This window comes from Bombina bombina, chromosome 2 (genome assembly GCF_027579735.1).
Source record: "Bombina bombina isolate aBomBom1 chromosome 2, aBomBom1.pri, whole genome shotgun sequence".
Lineage (NCBI taxonomy): Eukaryota > Metazoa > Chordata > Amphibia > Anura > Bombinatoridae > Bombina > Bombina bombina.
Genome location: NC_069500.1, coordinates 1110230543 through 1110253623, shown reverse-complemented (window position 1 = coordinate 1110253623; position 23081 = coordinate 1110230543). Strand labels below are relative to the sequence as shown.

The following is a 23081-nucleotide window of genomic DNA, read 5'->3' as shown; positions in this document are numbered from 1 at the left end:
AATAAGTTTATTTATTGGTGGCAGTGGAATAGGGGTTAATAACATTATGTAGGTGTCGGCGATGTCGGGGGCGGCAGATTAGGGGTGTTTAGACTCGGGGTTTATGTTAGGGTGTTAGGTGTAAACGTAACTTTTTTTCTACCATAGAAATCAATGGGGTATGCTTCATTCTCTTGCAGCATCGAACATAAGCTTTCGGTGCTTTCATACTCCCATTGATTTCAATGGCATCTGCGGCCTCAAGGGTGGCGGATTGAAAACCAGGTACGCTGTGTCGGAAAAGACGTGAACGTACCTGTTAAATTTTTGATAAATGGGGAAAAGTGTCAAATAGAGCAGAATGTGTATTCGGAACATCTGTAATGACGTAAGCATTGATCTGCATTGGATTGAGATTGCGGGATCATATGTTATGTCACAAATTTCAACATTTGCCATTCTTGAGGCTTTGATAACTAGGTTGGGTCAATCTCGGAACAATAACAATGCGGAATTCCGGCGTATTTTCGGTTGACACTTTCATAAATAGGCCCCAGTGTGTTCAATATAATAAAAAAAAAAAAAAAAAAGCTTTCAATTTACTTCTAAATTCCAATTTACTTCTAAAATATATTTTCATTGTATCTTGTTTAAAAGCAGGTCTGTAGGGTCAGAACTATGGACTTTTGTGGTGCTATATGGCAACACTTCTGCAAGAATAATTTAAAAATAGTGAAAACACTGCTGTAATCTAGAGCACAAAAGCATTGTTGGAGAACTGCTGCCTTAGTTATGCGGACATGTGCACGCTACCTACATGGGTATTTCCTTCAGCAAAGGATACCAAGAGAAGTTTGAATCTTTTTATAAAATTGTATGCTCTTTCCGAATCATGAAAGAAAAATGTTATTTCCCTTTGAGAGTAAATATTTTAGTATTTGCAAACCTTACCTGGAATCAGCCTTCTTCTTGCCATAGCAGCTGCTCTGTGAGATTCATATTCCACAAAAGCAAATCCTCTATTTTTAGTTTTGTCTGTTGCACTGGGATACACAATAACATTTATTACACCTTCCGTAACTTTCTTCATTTCATGTAAAATTTCTTCTTTTTTCTTTTCCTTTGGAATAGAGCCAATGAATAATCTACAGTTGTCTAAACTCACACAGACTCCAATAAGTTTGCCAGGTCGGATTTCATAATTATTTAGCATTCGAATAGCTAAAATGGCTTCTTCTTTGCTAGTATACATGACAAAAGCATACCCCCTGTTCTCACCACTGAACTCCATCATCAATCTGAATTCATAAATGTTGCCAGCTCGCTCAAAAACAGGAACCAATTCATCTTCATACATATCACGAGGAATTTTCCCTACAAAAACTTCACAACCACGAGGAGGTGGAGGTCCTTCCCAACCTGAATAAAAAAATGTAAAAAAAAAAATATTTATTTGATGCACTAAGTAACTTTCTGCATATTCAGAGAAAACACATGTGAAATCAGTAATTGTTGAGTGAATATATGTATCATTCTTCCTTTTCAAATGTTAGGTATCAAGTCTTTCAATAATTTTTTTCTTCCTAAATCAATTTGATAATTACTAAAGACAGGGCTTGACAAATCTATTTATAATCTAACAGCCAGATCAAAATTTAAACAGATATGTTAAAACAAAACTTTAATGATTCACAATTTTAAAACATTAATTTATATTATGCGACTCCCGCTGATGACTAGATCATCAGCCATGGCCACTTAAAGGGAAAATATAATCAAAATTAAATTTTCATGATTCAAATAGAGCATGCAATTTTAAGCAACTTTCTAATTTACTCCTATTATCAATTTTTTTAAGTTCTCTTGGTATCTTTATTTTAAAAAACTGTAATGTAAGCTTAGAATCCGGCCGATTTTTGGTTCAGCACCTGGGTAGCGCTTGCTGATTGGTGTCTAAATGTAGGCATCCAATCAACAAGTACTAGCAAGGTGCTGAACTAAAAATGGGCCGGCTCCAATGCTTACTTTCCAGCTTTTTTAAACAAAGATACCAAAAGAACAAGGAAAATTTATTAATACGAGTAAATTAGAAAATTGCTCAAAATTGAATGCTCTATCTGAATTATGAAAGTTTATTTTTGACTAGACTATCCCTTTAAGGCCAACAGTTCTCTGAGGTCCAGAGCAAACCTTTAACTATTGCAAATTCTGTAGCGCTAATTAGAGCATGTCATTTTTTTCCCCCCTTTAAAGTGATGGTAAATCCTAGCATTTCCGAAATGCTAGGATTACCATTGGAACAAATAAAGGGGACTTTCAGTCATGAAATATAAAATACTTCATGCTGAAAGCGCCTTTATTTGTTTGCAGCGTTCGCCCCACTGAGCTGCTAAGTCAAGTCACGGGAGAACGCTATTTGGCTGAGAGGTGACGTTTCCACCTCTTAGCCAATAGCCGTGTGGGAAATCCGTCTTGGCACCGATTGGAAAAATGTATCCATATTTGATGTATCTCGATTTTTGCTGTGACCTGCAGATATATGGTCAGAATTTGGTATAAACAACATGAATACATGTAGCCCTTGTTTTGCGTCGTTTCGATTTGTTGGTTTAAAAATAACGCTCTTTTTTTCAGCCTTTTGACCCCTACAGGAAAGGCAGGCAAACAAACAAACACGGGTGACTGACGCGTTTCGCGCCCCCTAGTGGAGCTTATTAATAGACATAATGACTACACTTAGCATGTTCTATTTAAAGGGACAACTTAAATGTGATAGGCTGTGGCTTAATATTAAGCTCTAATCAATAGTGTCTAATTAACACTTTGATCCTCCCTCAGTAGAGATGCTAAGATGTAGCCACATAAAATTTAAAAACAAACTGATCCTAATAATTACAAATCATATATAGATATTGGAAGATACAAAACATACAATATTAACACAACCTGATACATTATAACTCATAATAGAATAAATTCTAATAGAATAAATATGTTTTAAATTTTTTTATTCTATTATGTTGTATGTTATCAGGTTGTGTTAATAATTTGAAATTAAAGGGGGGTAGCTGCCCCCCCTCCATACCGTACCTCCTCCCCCTCCCAGATCCCTTTTTAGGTTTTTTTTTTCCCACTCCTCTGCCACCCACCACCCTCTCCTACCACTTATCATTTTTTGGAACAGTCAGTCGGACTAGACCGCGGGCGTATGCGCGCACACATGCACCCTGCGTTCCAGCACGCACCCAACAATTTCCTACTGCTGGCCGGAAGTTTGCCAGCGATGGGCCAACCAATAGCCTCTCAAGCCAACAAAGATCGGCACCATCGCTGGCCGATGCAGAGAGGGCCACAGAGTGGCTCTCTCTGCATCGGTGTGCCAAAGAAGGTATTGCAGTGATGCCTCAATATCAAGGCATCACTGCAATACCTTAAAAGCTGCTGGAAGCGATCGGGATTGTTTCCAGAGCTTCAAACCCCAGAGGACGTACAGGGTACGTCCTTGGTCACTAACTGACAGTTTTTGTAGGACGTACCCTGTACGTCCTTGGACCTTAAGGGGTTAAGGGCAGCAAAAGAGATGAATGCCCTTTTCAGGGCAATGCCCATACAAAAGCCATTTTCGGGGCATTGGGTAAATTAGGTTTTTTAGATAGTTTTTTTTATTTTGTGGGTTTGGGGGGGTGGGGGTTTGTAATGTTAGTGGGTCCTTGAATTTTTTTTAGAAAAACAGCTGATATCTTTAGGGCAATGCCCTACAGAAGGCCCTTTTTAAGGGATATCCTCAGAAGATTGATGTGAGACCATCTAAGAGAGAGAATCACACCAGAGTGATGCAGCGGCAGCAAGACAGGTGATGGCAACCTCAGATCTGAGTTGAACACCTGCCTAGAAGAAGATTCAGATTTAGGGTCCATAAGGTCGCTGAAAGATGTGATGTCCTCCATAGGAATAGTTGTACGCTTTGCCAAAGTGGATATAGCTCGATTCACTTTGGGAATAGTTTATCATAATTCCAAATTCTTTTCTGGAATTAGAATCATTTTCTTTAACCAAATGGAAAAAGCAAGAAGGAACGAAAGACTTCTTCCACTCCTTAGCAATGTAGTTAGATATCAGATCAGGAACCTCAAAAACTTTAGGTATTTTTGGAGAGGCCTTAAAAACAAAATTTAAAGGGACATTAAACCCACATTTTTTCTTTAATGATTCAGATAGAGCATGCAATTTTAAGCAACTTTCTAATCAATTTGTCTTTGTTCTCTTGCTATATTTATTTAAAAAGCAGGAATGTATAGCTTAAGAGAGGGTCCATTTTTGGTTGAGAACCTGGATTATGCCTGCTTATTGGTTTGCTAAATGTAGCCACCAATAAGCAAGCACTATCCAGGGTGCTGAACCTAAAATGGGCTGGTTAATAAGCTTTAAATTCCTGCTTTTTACATAAAGATAGAAAGAGAACGAAGACAAATTGATAATAGGAATAAATTAGAAAGTTGCTTTAAATTGCATGATCTATCTGAATCATGAAAGAAAAAAACATAATTTATGCTTACCTGATGAATTTATTTCTCTTGTAGTGTATCCAGTCCACGGATCATCCATTACTTGTGGGATATTCTCCTTCCCAACAGGAAGTTGCAAGAGGATCACCCACAGCAGAGCTGCTATATAGCTCCTCCCCTCACTGCCATATCCAGTCATTCGACCGAAACAAGCCGAAAAAGGAGAAACCATAGGGTGAAGTGGTGACTGTAGTTTAATTAAAATTTAGACCTGCCTGAAAAGGACAGGGCGGGCCGTGGACTGGATACACTACAAGAGAAATAAATTTATCAGGTAAGCATAAATTATGTTTTCTCTTGTTAAGTGTATCCAGTCCACGGATCATCCATTACTTGTGGGATACCAATACCAAAGCTAAAGTACACGGATGATGGGAGGGACAAGGCAGGAACTTAAACGGAAGGAACCACTGCCTGTAGAACCTTTCTCCCAAAAACAGCCTCCGAAGAAGCAAAAGTATCAAATTTGGAAAAAGTATGAAGAAGACCAAGTTGCATCCTTTCAGGAGGCTGCTGTCCAACAGTCTCATAGGCTAAACGGATTATACTCCGAAGCCAAAAAGAAAGAGGTTGCCGAGGCCTTCTGACCTCTCCTCTGTCCAGAGCAAACAACAAACAGGTTAGATGTTTGGCGAAAATCTTTAGTAGCCTGTAAGTAAAACTTCAAGGCACGGACTACGTCTAGATTATGCAAAGGACATTCCTTCTTTGAAGAAGGATTAGGACATAATTATGGAACAACAATCTCTTGATTGATATTCTTGTTAGAAACCACCTTAGGTAAAAACCTAGGTTTTGTACGCAAAACAACTTTATCTGAATGAAAGATCAGATAAGGAGAATCACAATGAAAGGCAGATAACTCAGAGACTCTTCGAGCCGAGGAAATAGCCATCAGAAAAAGAACTTTCCATGAAAGAAGTTTGATATAAATAGAATGAAGGGGTTCAAACGGAACCCCTTGAAGAACTTTAAGAACCAAGTTTAAGCTCCATGGAGGAGCAACAGGTTTAAACACAGGCTTAATTCTAACTAAATTTGCATACAAAGAGAGAAGCGCTCTACCAGGAACGAACAACAGCTCAGTGGCTTGTTCTATGGCGATTTACCACCCGGAAGCAGCCTCTTTTAGACCAATGTGCTTTTCACAGAAGAAAACTTTCCTGAAGTATATCAGTCTGATCCTGCCAAGTAAGGTCAGTCCAGCCCCGAAATACCAGGCAATTCTCCTCTGAACAAGGAACATGACAACCCCAGACGATCGTTTCGGCCTCCTATGGGCCTCGTCAGTGAGGTGCAGCCACATTCCTCTAAGCACACTGGTCAAGGAGTCCACGTCTGGTTTCCCCCATCACCCATAGGGAGACTTCCCCAGGGTCATAATAATTTGCATACAAAGAGAGAAGCGCTCTACCAGGAACGAACAACAGCTCAGTGGCTTGTTCTATGGCGATTTACCACCCGGAAGCAGCCTCTTTTAGGCCAATGTGCTTTTCACAGAAGAAAACTTTCCTGAAGTATATCAGTCTGATCCTGCCAAGTAAGGTCAGTCCAGCCCCGAAATACCAGGCAATTCTCCTCTGAACAAGGAACATGACAACCCCAGACGATCGTTTCAGCCTCCTATGGGCCTCGTCAGTGAGGTGCAGCCACATTCCTCTAAGCACACTGGGCAAGGAGTCCACGTCTGGTTTCCCCCATCACCCATAGGGAGACTTCCCCAGGGTCATAATAATTTGCATACAAAGAGAGAAGTGCTCTACCAGGAACAAACAACAGCTCAGTGGCTTGTTCTATGGCGATTTACCACCCGGAAGCAGCCTCACTGACGAGGCCCATAGGAGGCCGAAACGATCGTCTGGGGTTGTCATGTTCCTTGTTCAGAGGAGAATTGCCTGGTATTTCGGGGCTGGACTGACCTTACTTGGCGGGATCAGACTGATATACTTCAGGAAAGTTTTCTTCTGTGAAAAGCACACTGGTCTAAAAGAGGCTGCCTCCGGGTGGTAAATCGCCATAGAACAAGCCACTGAGCTGTTGTTCGTTCCTGGTAGAGCGCTTCTCTCTTTGTATGCAAATTATTATGACCCTGGGGAAGTCTCCCTATGGGTGATGGGGGAAACCAGACGTGGACTCCTTGCAAAGTGTGCTTAGAGGAATGTGGCTGCACCTCACTGACGAGGCCCATAGGAGGCTGAAACGATCGTCTGGGGTTGTCATGTTCCTTGTTCAGAGGAGAATTGACTGGTATTTCGGGGCTGGACTGACCTTACTTGGCGGGATCAGACTGATATACTTCAGGAAAGTTTTCTTCTGTGAAAAGCACACTGGTCTAAAAGAGGCTGCCTCCGGGTGGTAAATCACCATAGAACAAGCCACTGAGCTGTTGTTCATTCCTGGTAGAGCGCTTCTCTCTTTGTATGTTAATTCTAACTAAAGCCTGACAAAATGCCTGAACGTCTGGAACTTCTGCCAGACGCTTGTGTAAAAGAATAGACAGAGCAGAAATCTGTCCATTTAAAGAACTAGCTGATAATCCTTTGTCCAAACCCTCTTGGAGGAAGGACAATATCCTAGGAATCCTAACCCTACTCCATGAGTAATTCTTGGATTCACACCAATGAAGATATTTACGCCATATCTTGTGGTAAATTTTCCTGGTGACAGGTTTTCGTGCCTGTATTAAGGTATCAATTACTGACTCGGAGAAGCCACGCTTTGATAGGATCAAGCGTTCAATCTCCATGCAGTCAGTCTCAGAGAAAGTAGATTCGGATGATTGAAAGGACCTTGTATTAGAAGGTCTTGTCTCAGAGGCAGATTCCATGGTGGAAAGGATGACATGTCCACTAGGTCTGCATACCAGGTCCTGCGTGGCCACGCAGGCGCTATCAATATCACTGATGCTCTTTCCTGTTTGATTTTGGCAATCAGACGAGGGAGCAGAGGAAACGGTGGAAACACATAAGTCAGGTTGAAGAACCAAGGCGCTACTAGAGCATCTATCAGTGCTGCTTCTGTGTCCCTGGACCTGGATCCGTAACAAGGAAGCTTGGCGTTCTGGCGAGACGCCATGAGATCCAACTCTGGTTTGCCCCAACGTAGAACCAATTGAGCAAACACCTCCGGATGGAGTTCCCATTCCCCCTGATGAAAAGTCTGACGACTTAGAAAATCCGCCTCCCAGTTCTCTACACCTGGGATATGGATCGCTGACAGGTGGCAAGAGTGAGTCTCTGCCCAGCGAATTATCTTGGAGACTTCTGACATCGCTAGGGAACTCCTGGTTCCCCTTGATGGTTGATGTAAGTCACAGTCGTGATGTTGTCCGACTGAAATCTGATGAACCTCAGTGTTGCTAGCTGAGGCCAAGCCAGAAGAGCATTGAATATTGCTCTTAACTCTAGAATATTTATTGGGAGGAGTTTCTCCTCCTGAGTCCATGAACCCTGAGCCTTCAGGGAGTTCCAGACTGCACCCCAACCTAGAAGGCTGGCATCTGTTGTTACAATTGTCCAATCTGGTCTGCGAAAGGTCATACCCTTGGACAGATGGGCCCGAGATAACCACCAGAGAAGAGAATCTCTGGTTTCCTGATCCAGATTTAGTAGAGGGGACAAATCTGTGTAATCCCCATTCCACTGACTGAGCATGCATAATTGCAGCGGTCTGAGATGCAGGCGCGCTAATGGCACTATGTCCATCGCCGCTACCATTAAGCCGATTACTTCCATGCACTGAGCCACCGTGGGGCGCGGAATGGAGGGAAGAACACGACAAGCATTTATAAGTTTTGATAACCTGGACTCCGTCAGGTAAATTTTCATTTCTACAGAATCTATTAGAGTCCCTAGGAAGGAAACCCTCGTGAGAGGAGATAGAAAACTCTTTTCTTCGTTCACTTTCCACCCATGCGACCTCAGGAATGCCAGAACTATCTCTGTATGAGATTTGGCAATTTGAAAGCTTGACGCCTGTATCAGGATATCGTCCAGGTAAGGAGCCACCGCTATGCCTCGCGGTCTTAGGACCGCCAGAAGTGAGCCCAGAACCTTTGTAAAAATTCTTGGGGCTGTAGCCAACCCGAATGGAAGAGCTACAAATTGGTAATGCCTGTCTAGAAAGGCAAACCTCAGGAACTGATGATGATTGTTGTGAATCAGAATGTGAAGGTAGGCATCCTTTAAGTCCACTGTGGTCATGTACTGACCCTCTTGGATCATGGGTAAAATGGTTCGAATAGTTTCCATCTTGAATGACGGAACTCTGAGGAATTTGTTTAGGATCTTTAAATCCAAAATTGGTCTGAATGTTCCCTCTTTTTTGGGAACCACAAACAGATTTGAATAAAACCCCTGTCCTTGTTCCGTCCGCGGAAATGGATGGATCACTCCCATTACAAGGAGATCTTGTACGCAGCTTAGGAATGCCTCTTTCTTTATCTGGTTTGCAGATAATCTTGAAAGGTGAAATCTCCCTTGTGGAGGAGAAGCTTTAAAGTCCAGAAGATATCCCTGAGATATGATCTCCAACGCCCAGGGATCCTGAACATCTCTTGCCCACACCTGGGCGAAGAGAGAGAGAGTCTACCCCCTACTAGATCCGTTCTCGGATAGGGGGCCGCTCCTTCATGCTGTCTTAGAGGCAGCAGCAGGCTTTCTGGCCTGCTTGCCCTTGTTCCAGGACTGGTTAGGTTTCCAGGCCTGCTTGGATTGAGCAAAAGTTCCCTCTTGTTTTGAAGCAGAGGAAGTTGATGCTGCACCTGCCTTGAAATTTCGAAAGGCACGAAAATTAGACTGTTTGGCATTTGATTTGGCCCTGTCCTGAGGAAGGGTATGACCCTTACCTCCAGTAATGTCAGCAATAATTTCTTTCAAACCAGGCCCGAATAAGGTCTGCCCCTTGAAAGGAATGTTGAGTAATTTAGACTTTGAAGTCACATCAGCTGACCAGGATTTGAGCCATAGCGCCCTACGCGCCTGGATGGCGAATCCGGAATTCTTAGCCGTTAGTTTAGTCGAATGAACAATGGCATCAGAAACAAATGAGTTAGCTAGCTTAAGAGTTCTAAGCTTGTCAACAATTTCAGTCAATGGAGCTGTATGGATGGCCTCTTCCAGGGCCTCAAACCAGAATGCCGCCGCAGCAGTGACAGGCGCAATGCATGCAAGGGGCTGTAAAATAAAACCTTGTTGAATAAACATTTTCTTAAGGTAACCCTCTAATTTTTTATCCATTGGATCTGAAAAAGCACAACTGTCCTCAACCGGGATAGTGGTACGCTTTGCTAAAGTAGAAACTGCTCCCTCCACCTTAGGGACAGTCTGCCATAAGTCCCGTGTAGTGGCATCTATTGGAAACATTTTTCTAAATATAGGAGGTGGGGAAAAGGGCACACCGGGCCTATCCCACTCCTTACTAATAATTTCTGTAAGCCTTTTAGGTATTGGAAAAACATCAGTACTCACCAGCACTGCATAGTATTTATCCAGCCTACACAATTTATCTGCCACTGCAATTGTGTCACAGTCATTCAGAGCAGCTAATACCTCCCCAAGCAATACACGGAGGTTCTCAAGCTTAAATTTAAAATTAGAAATCTCTGAATCAGGTCTCCCCGATTCAGAGACGTCACCCACAGACTGAAGCTCTCCGTCCTCAGGTTCTGCATATTGTGACGCAGTATCAGACATGGCTCTTACAGCATCTACGCGCTCTGTATCTCGTCTAACCCCAGAGCTATCGCGCTTGCCTCTCAATTCAGGCAATCTGGATAATACCTCTGACAGGGTATTATTCATGATTGCAGCCATGTCCTGCAAAGTAATCGCTATGGGCGTCCCTGATGTACTTGGCGCCATATTAGCGTGCATCCCTTGAGCGGGAGGCGAAGGGTCCGACACGTGGGGAGAGTTAGTCGGCATAACTTCCCCCTCGACAGACCCCTCTGGTGACTATTCTTTTATAGATAAAGAGTGATCTTTACTGTTTAAGGTGAAATCAATACATTTAGTACACATTCTCCTATGGGGCTCCACCATGGCTTTTAAACATAATGAACAAGTATCCTCTGTTTCAGACATGTTTGTACAGACTAGCAATGAGACTAGCAAGCTTGGAAAACAGAATTTATGTTTACCTGATAAATTACTTTCTCCAACGGTGTGTCCGGTCCACGGCGTCATCCTTACTTGTGGGATATTCTCTTCCCCAACAGGAAATGGCAAAGAGCCCAGCAAAGCTGGTCACATGATCCCTCCTAGGCTCCGCCTACCCCAGTCATTCGACCGACGTTAAGGAGGAATATTTTTCATAGGAGAAACCATATGGTACCGTGGTGACTGTAGTTAAAGAAAATAAATTATCAGACCTGATTGAAAAAACCAGGGCGGGCCGTGGACCGGACACACCGTTGGAGAAATTAATTTATCAGGTAAACATAAATTCTGTTTTCTCCAACATAGGTGTGTCCGGTCCACGGCGTCATCCTTACTTGTGGGAACCAATACCAAAGCTTTAGGACACGGATGAAGGGAGGGAGCAAATCAGGTCACCTAAATGGAAGGCACCACGGCTTGCAAAACCTTTCTCCCAAAAATAGCCTCAGAAGAAGCAAAAGTATCAAACTTGTAAAATTTGGTAAAAGTGTGCAGTGAAGACCAAGTCGCTGCCCTACATATCTGATCAACAGAAGCCTCGTTCTTGAAGGCCCATGTGGAAGCCACAGCCCTAGTGGAATGAGCTGTGATTCTTTCGGGAGGCTGCCGTCCGGCAGTCTCGTAAGCCAATCTGATGATGCTTTTAATCCAAAAAGAGAGAGAGGTAGAAGTTGCTTTTTGACCTCTCCTTTTACCGGAATAAACAACAAACAAGGAAGATGTTTGTCTAAAATCCTTTGTAGCATCTAAATAGAATTTTAGAGCGCGAACAACATCCAAATTGTGCAACAAACGTTCCTTCTTTGAAACTGGTTTCGGACACAGAGAAGGTACGATAATCTCCTGGTTAATGTTTTTGTTAGAAACAACTTTTGGAAGAAAACCAGGTTTAGTACGTAAAACCACCTTATCTGCATGGAACACCAGATAAGGAGGAGAACACTGCAGAGCAGATAATTCTGAAACTCTTCTAGCAGAAGAAATTGCAACTAAAAACAAAACTTTCCAAGATAATAACTTAATATCAACGGAATGCAAGGGTTCAAACGGAACCCCCTGAAGAACTGAAAGAACTAAATTGAGACTCCAAGGAGGAGTCAAAGGTTTGTAAACAGGCTTAATTCTAACCAGAGCCTGAACAAAGGCTTGAACATCTGGCACAGCGGCCAGCTTTTTGTGAAGTAACACAGACAAGGCAGAAATCTGTCCCTTCAGGGAACTTGCAGATAATCCTTTTTCCAATCCTTCTTGAAGGAAGGATAGAATCCTAGGAATCTTAACCTTGTCCCAAGGGAATCCTTTAGATTCACACCAACAGATATATTTTTTCCAAATTTTGTGGTAAATCTTTCTAGTTACAGGCTTTCTGGCCTGAACAAGAGTATCGATAACGGAATCTGAGAACCCTCGCTTCGATAAGATCAAGCGTTCAATCTCCAAGCAGTCAGCTGGAGTGAAACCAGATTCGGATGTTCGAACGGACCCTGAACAAGAAGGTCTCGTCTCAAAGGTAGCTTCCAAGGTGGAGCCGATGACATATTCACCAGATCTGCATACCAAGTCCTGCGTGGCCACGCAGGAGCTATCAAGATCACTGACGCCCTCTCCTGATTGATCCTGGCTACCAGCCTGGGGATGAGAGGAAACGGCGGGAACACATAAGCTAGTTTGAAGGTCCAAGGTGCTACTAGTGCATCCACTAGAGCCGCCTTGGGATCCCTGGATCTGGACCCGTAGCAAGGAACTTTGAAGTTCTGACGAGAGGCCATCAGATCCATGTCTGGAATGCCCCACAGCTGAGTGACTTGGGCAAAGATTTCCGGGTGGAGTTCCCACTCCCCCGGATGCAATGTCTGACGACTCAGAAAATCCGCTTCCCAATTTTCCACTCCTGGGATGTGGATAGCAGACAGGTGGCAGGAGTGAGACTCCGCCCATAGAATGATTTTGGTCACTTCTTCCATCGCCAGGGAACTCCTTGTTCCCCCCTGATGGTTGATGTACGCAACAGTTGTCATGTTGTCTGATTGAAACCGTATGAACTTGGCCCTCGCTAGCTGAGGCCAAGCCTTGAGAGCATTGAATATCGCTCTCAGTTCCAGAATATTTATTGGTAACAGAGATTCTTCCCGAGACCAAAGACCCTGAGCTTTCAGGGATCCCCAGACCGCGCCCCAGCCCATCAGACTGGCGTCGGTCGTGACAATGACCCACTCTGGTCTGCGGAATGTCATCCCTCGTGACAGGTTGTCCAGGGACAGCCACCAACGGAGTGAGTCTCTGGTCCTCTGATTTACTTGTATCTTCGGAGACAAGTCTGTATAGTCCCCATTCCACTGACTGAGCATGCACAGTTGTAATGGTCTTAGATGAATGCGCGCAAAAGGAACTATGTCCATTGCCGCTACCATCAACCCGATCACTTCCATGCACTGAGCTATGGAAGGAAGAGGAACGGAATGAAGTATCCGACAAGAGTCTAGAAGTTTTGTTTTTCTGGCCTCTGTCAGAAAAATCCTCATTTCTAAGGAGTCTATTATTGTTCCCAAGAAGGGAACCCTTGTTGACGGAGATAGAGAACTCTTTTCCACGTTCACTTTCCATCCGTGAGATCTGAGAAAGGCCAGGACAATGTCCGTGTGAGCCTTTGCTTGAGGAAGGGACGACGCTTGAATCAGAATGTCGTCCAAGTAAGGTACTACAGCAATGCCCCTTGGTCTTAGCACAGCTAGAAGGGACCCTAGTACCTTTGTGAAAATCCTTGGAGCAGTGGCTAATCCGAAAGGAAGCGCCACGAACTGGTAATGTTTGTCCAGGAATGCGAACCTCAGGAACCGATGATGTTCCTTGTGGATAGGAATATGTAGATACGCATCCTTTAAATCCACCGTGGTCATGAATTGACCTTCCTGGATGGAAGGAAGAATAGTTCGAATGGTTTCCATCTTGAACGATGGAACCTTGAGAAACTTGTTTAAGATCTTGAGATCTAAGATTGGTCTGAACGTTCCCTCTTTTTTGGGAACTATGAACAGATTGGAGTAGAACCCCATCCCTTGTTCTCTTAATGGAACAGGATGAATCACTCCCATTTTTAACAGGTCTTCTACACAATGTAAGAATGCCTGTCTTTTTATGTGGTCTGAAGACAACTGAGACCTGTGGAACCTCCCCCTTGGGGGAAGTCCCTTGAATTCCAGAAGATAACCTTGGGAGACTATTTCTAGCGCCCAAGGATCCAGAACATCTCTTGCCCAAGCCTGAGTGAAGAGAGAGAGTCTGCCCCCCACCAGATCCGGTCCCGGATCGGGGGCCAACATTTCATGCTGTCTTGGTAGCAGTGGCAGGTTTCTTGGCCTGCTTACCCTTGTTCCAGCCTTGCATTGGTCTCCAAGCTGGCTTGGCTTGAGAAGTATTACCCTCTTGCTTAGAGGACGTAGCACTTTGGGCTGGTCCGTTTCTACGAAAGGGACGAAAATTAGGTTTATTTTTTGCCTTGAAAGGCCGATCCTGAGGAAGGGCGTGGCCCTTACCCCCAGTGATATCAGAGATAATCTCTTTCAAGTCAGGGCCAAACAGCGTTTTCCCCTTGAAAGGAATGTTAAGTAGCTTGTTCTTGGAAGACGCATCAGCCGACCAAGATTTCAACCAAAGCGCTCTGCGCGCCACAATAGCAAACCCAGAATTCTTAGCCGCTAACCTAGCCAATTGCAAAGTGGCGTCTAGAGTGAAAGAATTAGCCAATTTGAGAGCATTGATTCTGTCCATAATCTCCTCATAAGGAGGAGAATCACTATCGACCGCCTTTATCAGCTCATCGAACCAGAAACATGCGGCTGTAGCGACAGGGACAATGCATGAAATTGGTTGTAGAAGGTAACCCTGCTGAACAAACATCTTTTTAAGCAAACCTTCTAATTTTTTATCCATAGGATCTTTGAAAGCACAACTATCCTCTATGGGTATAGTGGTGCGTTTGTTTAAAGTGGAAACCGCTCCCTCGACCTTGGGGACTGTCTGCCATAAGTCCTTTCTGGGGTCGACCATAGGAAACAATTTTTTAAATATGGGGGGAGGGACGAAAGGAATACCGGGCCTTTCCCATTCTTTATTAACAATGTCCGCCACCCGCTTGGGTATAGGAAAAGCTTCTGGGAGCCCCGGCACCTCTAGGAACTTGTCCATTTTACATAGTTTCTCTGGGATGACCAACTTGTCACAATCATCCAGAGTGGATAATACCTCCTTAAGCAGAATGCGGAGATGTTCCAACTTAAATTTAAATGCAATCACATCAGGTTCAGCTTGTTGAGAAATGTTCCCTGAATCAGTAATTTCTCCCTCAGACAAAACCTCCCTGGCCCCATCAGACTGGGTTAGGGGCCCTTCAGAAATATTATTATCAGCGTCGTCATGCTCTTCAGTATCTAAAACAGAGCAGTCGCGCTTACGCTGATAAGTGTTCATTTTGGCTAAAATGTTTTTGACAGAATTATCCATTACAGCCGTTAATTGTTGCATAGTAAGGAGTATTGGCGCGCTAGATGTACTAGGGGCCTCCTGAGTGGGCAAGACTCGTGTAGACGAAGGAGGGAATGATGCAGTACCATGCTTACTCCCCTCACTTGAGGAATCATCTTGGGCATCATTGTCATTGTCACATAAATCACATTTATTTAAATGAATAGGAATTCTGGCTTCCCCACATTCAGAACACAGTCTATCTGGTAGTTCAGACATGTTAAACAGGCATAAACTTGATAACAAAGTACAAAAAACGTTTTAAAATAAAACCGTTACTGTCACTTTAAATTTTAAACTGAACACACTTTATTACTGCAATTGCGAAAAAACATGAAGGAATTGTTCAAAATTCACCAAATTTTCACCACAGTGTCTTAAAGCCTTAAAAGTATTGCACACCAAATTTGGAAGCTTTAACCCTTAAAATAACGGAACCGGAGCCGTTTTGAACTTTAACCCCTTTACAGTCCCTGGTATCTGCTTTGCTGAGACCCAACCAAGCCCCAAGGGGAATACGATACCAAATGACGCCTTCAGAAAGTCTTTTCTAAGTATCAGAGCTCCTCTCACATGCGACTGCATGCCATGCCTCTCAAAAACAAGTGCGCAACACCGGCGCGAAAATGAGGCTCTGCCTATGCTTTGGGAAAGCCCCTAAAGAATAAGGTGTCTAAAACAGTGCCTGCCGATATTATTATATCAAAATACCCAGATAAAATGATTCCTCAAGGCTAAATATGTGTTAATAATGAATCGATTTAGCCCAGAAAAAGTCTACAGTCTTAATAAGCCCTTTTTGAAGCCCTTATTTACAATCGTAATAAACATGGCTTACCGGATCCCATAGGGAAAATGACAGCTTCCAGCATTACATCGTCTTGTTAGAATGTGTCATACCTCAAGCAGCAAGAGACTGCTCACTGTTCCCCCAACTGAAGTTAATTGCTCTCAACAGTCCTGTGTGGAACAGCCATGGATTTTAGTGACGGTTGCTAAAATCATTTTCCTCATACAAACAGAAATCTTCATCTCTTTTCTGTTTCTGAGTAAATAGTACATACCAGCACTATTTTAAAATAACAAACTCTTGATTGAATAATAAAAACTACAGTTAAACACTAAAAAACTCTAAGCCATCTCCGTGGAGATGTTGCCTGTACAACGGCAAAGAGAATGACTGGGGTAGGCGGAGCCTAGGAGGGATCATGTGACCAGCTTTGCTGGGCTCTTTGCCATTTCCTGTTGGGGAAGAGAATATCCCACAAGTAAGGATGACGCCGTGGACCGGACACACCTATGTTGGAGAAAACACTTTAAAGCAAGTTAACAAGCAATATAAAAAACGTTACTGTGCCTTTAAGAGAAACAAATTTTGACAAAATTTGAAATAACAGTGAAAAAAGGCAGTTACACTAACAAAATTTTTACAGTGTATGTAACAAGTCAGCAGAGCATTGCACCCACTTTCAAATGGATGATTAACCCCTTAATAACAAAAACAGAATAATAAATGACAAAAACGTTTTTTAAACACAGTCACAACAACTGCCACGGTCTACTGTGATTGTTACCCTCCTCAAACACGACTTTGAAGCCTTTTGAGCACTTCAGAGATGTCCTGTATCATGCAGAGGGAAGCTGAATGTCTCTGTCAGTATTTTTAGCTGTACAGAAAAGCACTAAAATAGGCCCTTCCCACTCATATTGCAACAGTGGAAAGCTTCAGGAAACTGTTTCTAGGCAAAAATCAAGCCAGCCATGTGGAAAAAAAACATAATTTATGCTTACCTGATAAATTCCTTTCTTCTGTAGTGTGATCAGTCCACGGGTCATCATTACTTCTGGGATATTACTCCTCCCCAACAGGAAGTGCAAGAGGATTCACCCAGCAGAGCTGCATATAGCTCCTCCCCTCTACGTCACTCCCAGTCATTCGACCAAGGACCAACGAGAAAGGAAAAGCCAAGGGTGAAGTGGTGACTGGAGTATAAATTAAAAAATATTTACCTGCCTTAAAAACAGGGCGGGCCGTGGACTGATCACACTACAGAAGAAAGGAATTTATCAGGTAAGCATAAATTATGTTTTCTTCTGTTAAGTGTGATCAGTCCACGGGTCATCATTACTTCTGGGATACCAATACCAAAGCAAAAGTACACGGATGACGGGAGGGATAGGCAGGCTCTTTATACAGAAGGAACCACTGCCTGAAGAACCTTTCTCCCAAAAATAGCCTCCGATGAAGCAAAAGTGTCAAATTTGTAAAATTTGGAAAAAGTATGAAGCGAAGACCAAGTTGCAGCCTTGCAAATCTGTTCAACAGAGGCCTCATTCTTGAAGGCCCAAGTGGAAGCCACAGCTCTAGTAGAATGAGCTGTAATTCTTTCAGGAGGCTGCTGTCCAGCAGTCTCATAAGCTAAACGAATTATGCTACGAAGCCAAAAAGAAAGAGAGGTAGCGGAAGCTTTTTGACCTCTCCTCTGCCCAGAGTAAATGACAAACAGAGAAGACGTTTGTCGAAATTCCTTAGTTGCCTGTAAGTAAAATTTTAGAGCACGGACTACATCCAGGTTGTGCAGTAGACGTTCCTTCTTTGAAGAAGGATTTGGGCATAAAGAAGGAACAACAATCTCTTGATTGATATTCCTGTTAGTAACTACCTTAGGTAAGAACCCAGGTTTAGTACGCAGGACTACCTTATCCGAATGAAAAATCAAATAAGGAGAATCACAATGTAAGGCTGATAATTCAGAGACTCTTCGAGCCGAGGAAATAGCCATTAAAAATAGAACTTTCCAAAATAACAACTTTATATCAATGGAATGAAGGGGTTCAAACGGAACGCCCTGTAAAACATTAAGAACAAGGTTTAAACTCCATGGTGGAGCAACAGTTTTAAACACAGGCTTAATTCTGGCCAAAGACTGACAAAAAGCCTGGACGTCAGGAACTTCTGACAGACGTTTGTGTAACAGAATGGACAGAGCTGAGATCTGTCCCTTTAATGAACTAGCAGATAAACCCTTTTCTAAACCTTCTTGTAGAAAAGACAATATCCTAGGAATCCTAACCTTACTCCAAGAGTAACCTTTGGATTCACACCAATATAGGTATTTACGCCATATCTTATGGTAAATCTTTCTGGTAACAGGTTTCCTAGCCTGTATTAAGGTATCAATAACTGACTCAGAAAATCCACGTCTTGATAAAATCAAGCGTTCAATTTCCAAGCAGTCAGCTTCAGAGAAGTTAGATTTTGATGTTTGAAGGGACCCTGTATCAGAAGGTCCTGTTTCAGAGGTAGAGACCAAGGTGGACAGGATGACATGTCCACCAGGTCTGCATACCAAGTCCTGCGTGGCCACGCAGGTGCTATTAGAATCACTGATGCTCTCTCTTGTTTGATTCTGGCAATCAATCGAGGAAGCAACGGGAAGGGTGGAAACACGTAATCCATCCTGAAGTCCCAAGGTGCTGTCAGAGCATCTATCAGGACTGCTCCTGGATCCCTGGATCTGGACCCGTAACAAGGAAGCTTGGCGTTCTGTCGAGACGCCATGAGATCTATCTCTGGTTTGCCCCAACGTCGAAGTATTTGGGCAAAGACCTCCGGATGAAGTTCCCACTCCCCCGGATGAAAAGTCTGACGACTTAAGAAATCCGCCTCCCAGTTCTCCACTCCCGGGATGTGGATTGCTGACAGGTGGCAAGAGTGAGACTCTGCCCAGCAAATTATCTTTGATACTTCCATCATAGCTAGGGAGCTTCTTGTCCCTCCCTGATGGTTGATGTAAGCTACAGTCGTGATGTTGTCCGACTGAAACCTGAAGAACCCCCGAGTTGTCAACTGGGGCCAAGCCAGGAGGGCATTGAGAACTGCTCTCAATTCCAGAATGTTTATTGGCAGGAGACTCTCCTCCTGACTCCATTGTCCCTGAGCCTTCAGAGAATTCCAGACGGCACCCCAACCTAGAAGGCTGGCGTCTGTTGTTACAATTGTCCAGTCTGGTCTGCTGAATGGCATCCCCCTGGACAGATGTGGCCGAGAAAGCCACCTTCTTGTAGAAAAGACAATATCCTAGGAATCCTAACCTTACTCCAAGAGTAACCTTTGGATTCACACCAATATAGGTATTTACGCCATATCTTATGGTAAATCTTTCTGGTAACAGGTTTCCTAGCCTGTATTAAGGTATCAATAACTGACTCAGAAAATCCACGTCTTGATAAAATCAAGCGTTCAATTTCCAAGCAGTCAGCTTCAGAGAAGTTAGATTTTGATGTTTGAAGGGACCCTGTATCAGAAGGTCCTGTTTCAGAGGTAGAGACCAAGGTGGACAGGATGACATGTCCACCAGGTCTGCATACCAAGTCCTGCGTGGCCACGCAGGTGCTATTAGAATCACTGATGCTCTCTCTTGTTTGATTCTGGCAATCAATCGAGGAAGCAACGGGAAGGGTGGAAACACGTAATCCATCCTGAAGTCCCAAGGTGCTGTCAGAGCATCTATCAGGACTGCTCCTGGATCCCTGGATCTGGACCCGTAACAAGGAAGCTTGGCGTTCTGTCGAGACGCCATGAGATCTATCTCTGGTTTGCCCCAACGTCGAAGTATTTGGGCAAAGACCTCCGGATGAAGTTCCCACTCCCCCGGATGAAAAGTCTGACGACTTAAGAAATCCGCCTCCCAGTTCTCCACTCCCGGGATGTGGATTGCTGACAGGTGGCAAGAGTGAGACTCTGCCCAGCAAATTATCTTTGATACTTCCATCATAGCTAGGGAGCTTCTTGTCCCTCCCTGATGGTTGATGTAAGCTACAGTCGTGATGTTGTCCGACTGAAACCTGAAGAACCCCCGAGTTGTCAACTGGGGCCAAGCCAGGAGGGCATTGAGAACTGCTCTCAATTCCAGAATGTTTATTGGCAGGAGACTCTCCTCCTGACTCCATTGTCCCTGAGCCTTCAGAGAATTCCAGACGGCACCCCAACCTAGAAGGCTGGCGTCTGTTGTTACAATTGTCCAGTCTGGTCTGCTGAATGGCATCCCCCTGGACAGATGTGGCCGAGAAAGCCACCATAGAAGAGAATTTCTGGTCTCTTGATCCAGATTCAGAGAAGGGGATAAGTCTGAGTAATCCCCATTCCACTGACTTAGCATGCACAGTTGCAGTGGTCTGAGGTGTAAGCGTGCAAAGGGTACTATGTCCATTGCCGCTACCATTAAGCCGATTACCTCCATGCATTGAGCCACTGACGGGTGTTGAATGGAATGAAGGGTGCGGCAAGCACTTTGAAGTCTTGTTAGCCTGTCCTCTGTCAGGTAAATCTTCATTTCTACAGAATCTATAAGAGTCCCCAGGAAGGGAACTCTTGTGAGTGGAACGAGTGAACTTTTCTTTTCGTTCACCTTCCATCCATGTGACCTTAGAAATGCCAGCACTAACTCTGTATGAGACTTGGCAGTTTGAAAGCTTGAAGCTTGTATCAGAATGTCGTCTAGGTATGGAGCTACCGAGATTCCCCGCGGTCTTAGTACCGCCAGAAGAGCACCCAGAACCTTTGTGAAGATTCTTGGAGCTGTAGCCAATCCGAATGGAAGAGCCACAAACTGGTAATGCCTGTCTAGGAAGGCAAACCTTAGGTACCGATAATGATCTTTGTGAATCGGTATGTGAAGGTAAGCATCTTTTAAATCTACAGTGGTCATGTATTGACCCTCTTGGATCATAGGTAAAATTGTCCGAATAGTCTCCATCTTGAACGATGGAACTCTTAGGAATTTGTTTAGGATCTTTAAGTCCAGGATTGGTCTGAAAGTTCCCTCTTTTTTGGGAACCACAAACAGATTTGAGTAAAACCCCTGTCCCTGTTCCGATCGTGGAACTGGATGGATTACTCCCATTAACAAGAGCTCTTGTACGCAGCGTAGAAACGCCTCTTTCTTTGTCTGGATTGCTGACAATCTTGACAGATGAAATCTCTCTCTTGGAGGAGAGTATTTGAAGACCAGAAGGTATCCCTGAGATATTATCTCTAGCGCCCAGGGATCCTGAACATCTCTTGCCCAAGCCTGGGTGAAGAGAGAAAGTCTGCCCCCCACTAGATCCGATCCCGGATCGGGGGCCCTCAATTCATGTTGTTTTAGGGGCAGCAGCAGGTTTCCTAGTCTGCTTGCCCTTGTTCCAGGACTGGTTAGGTTTCCAGCCTTGTCTGTAGCGAGCAACAGCTCCTTCCTGTTTTGGTGCAGAGGAAGTTGATGCTGCTCCTGCTTTGAAATTACGAAAGGAACGAAAATTAGACTGTCTAGTCTTGGCTTTGGCTTTGTCCTGAGGCAGGGCATGGCCTTTACCTCCTGTAATGTAAGCGATAATCTCTTTCAACCCGGGCCCGAATAAGGTCTGCCCTTTGAAAGGTATATTAAGCAATTTAGACTTAGAAGTAATAGGATATCGTCCAGGTAAGGAGCCACCGCTATGCCTCGCGGTCTTAGGACCGCCAGAAGTGAGCCCAGAACCTTTGTAAAAATTCTTGGGGCTGTAGCCAACCCGAATGGAAGAGCTACAAATTGGTAATGCCTGTCTAGAAAGGCAAACCTCAGGAACTGATGATGATTGTTGTGAATCAGAATGTGAAGGTAGGCATCCTTTAAGTCCACTGTGGTCATGTACTGACCCTCTTGGATCATGGGTAAAATGGTTCGAATAGTTTCCATCTTGAATGACGGAACTCTGAGGAATTTGTTTAGGATCTTTAAATCCAAAATTGGTCTGAATGTTCCCTCTTTTTTGGGAACCACAAACAGATTTGAATAAAAACAGAATTTATGTTTACCTGATAAATTACTTTCTCCAACGGTGTGTCCGGTCCACGGCGTCATCCTTACTTGTGGGATATTCTCCTCCCCAACAGGAAATGGCAAAGAGCCCAGCAAAGCTGGTCACATGATCCCTCCTAGGCTCCGCCTACCCCAGTCATTCGACCGACGTTAAGGAGGAATATTTGCATAGGAGAAACCATATGTTACCGTGGTGACTGTAGTTAAAGAAAATAAATTATCAGACCTGATTAAAAAAACCAGGGCGGGCCGTGGACCGGACACACCGTTGGAGAAAGTAATTTATCAGGTAAACATAAATTCTGTTTTCTCCAACATAGGTGTGTCCGGGCCACGGCGTCATCCTTACTTGTGGGAACCAATACCAAAGCTTTAGGACACGGATGAAGGGAGGGAGCAAATCAGGTCACCTAAATGGAAGGCACCACGGCTTGCAAAACCTTTCTCCCAAAAATAGCCTCAGAAGAAGCAAAAGTATCAAATTTGTAAAATTTAGAAAAAGTGTGCAGTGAAGACCAAGTCGCTGCCTTACATATCTGATCAACAGAAGCCTCGTTCTTGAAGGCCCATGTGGAAGCCACAGCCCTAGTGGAGTGAGCTGTGATTCTTTCAGGAGGCTGCCGTCCGGCAGTCTCATAAGCCAATCGGATAATGCTTTTAATCCAGAAGGAGAGAGAGGTAGAAGTTGCTTTTTGTCCTCTCCGTTTACCAGAATAAACAACAAACAAAGACAAAGTTTGTCTGAAATCCTTAGTAGCTGCTAAGTAAAATTTGAGAGCACGAACTACATCCAAGTTGTGCAACAAACGTTCCTTCTTTGAAACTGGATTAGGACACAAAGAAGGCACAACTATCTCCTGGTTAATGTTTTTGTTAGAAACAACTTTTGGAAGAAAACCAGGTTTAGTACGCAAAACCACCTTATCTGCATGGAACACCAGATAAGGAGAAGAACACTGCAGAGCAGATAATTCTGAAACTCTTCTAGCAGAAGAAATTGCAACCAAAAACAAAACCGC

At 43.8% G+C, this 23081-nt stretch overlaps 1 protein-coding gene across 1 annotated transcript in view; it reads right to left on the bottom strand.

Annotated features, from left to right (window-relative positions):
• Window positions 1-615: 615 nt before the first annotated feature.
• Window positions 616-23081, bottom strand: part of RBM46 (RNA binding motif protein 46) — a 107338-nt gene continuing 84872 nt past the window's right edge. The window contains exons 2-3 of the mRNA XM_053700226.1: window positions 931-1398; window positions 616-689 (exon numbers count right to left, since the gene is read on the bottom strand). Coding sequence (XP_053556201.1) covers window positions 616-689; window positions 931-1398 — 542 coding nt within the window. The remainder of the gene's footprint in view (window positions 690-930; window positions 1399-23081) is intronic.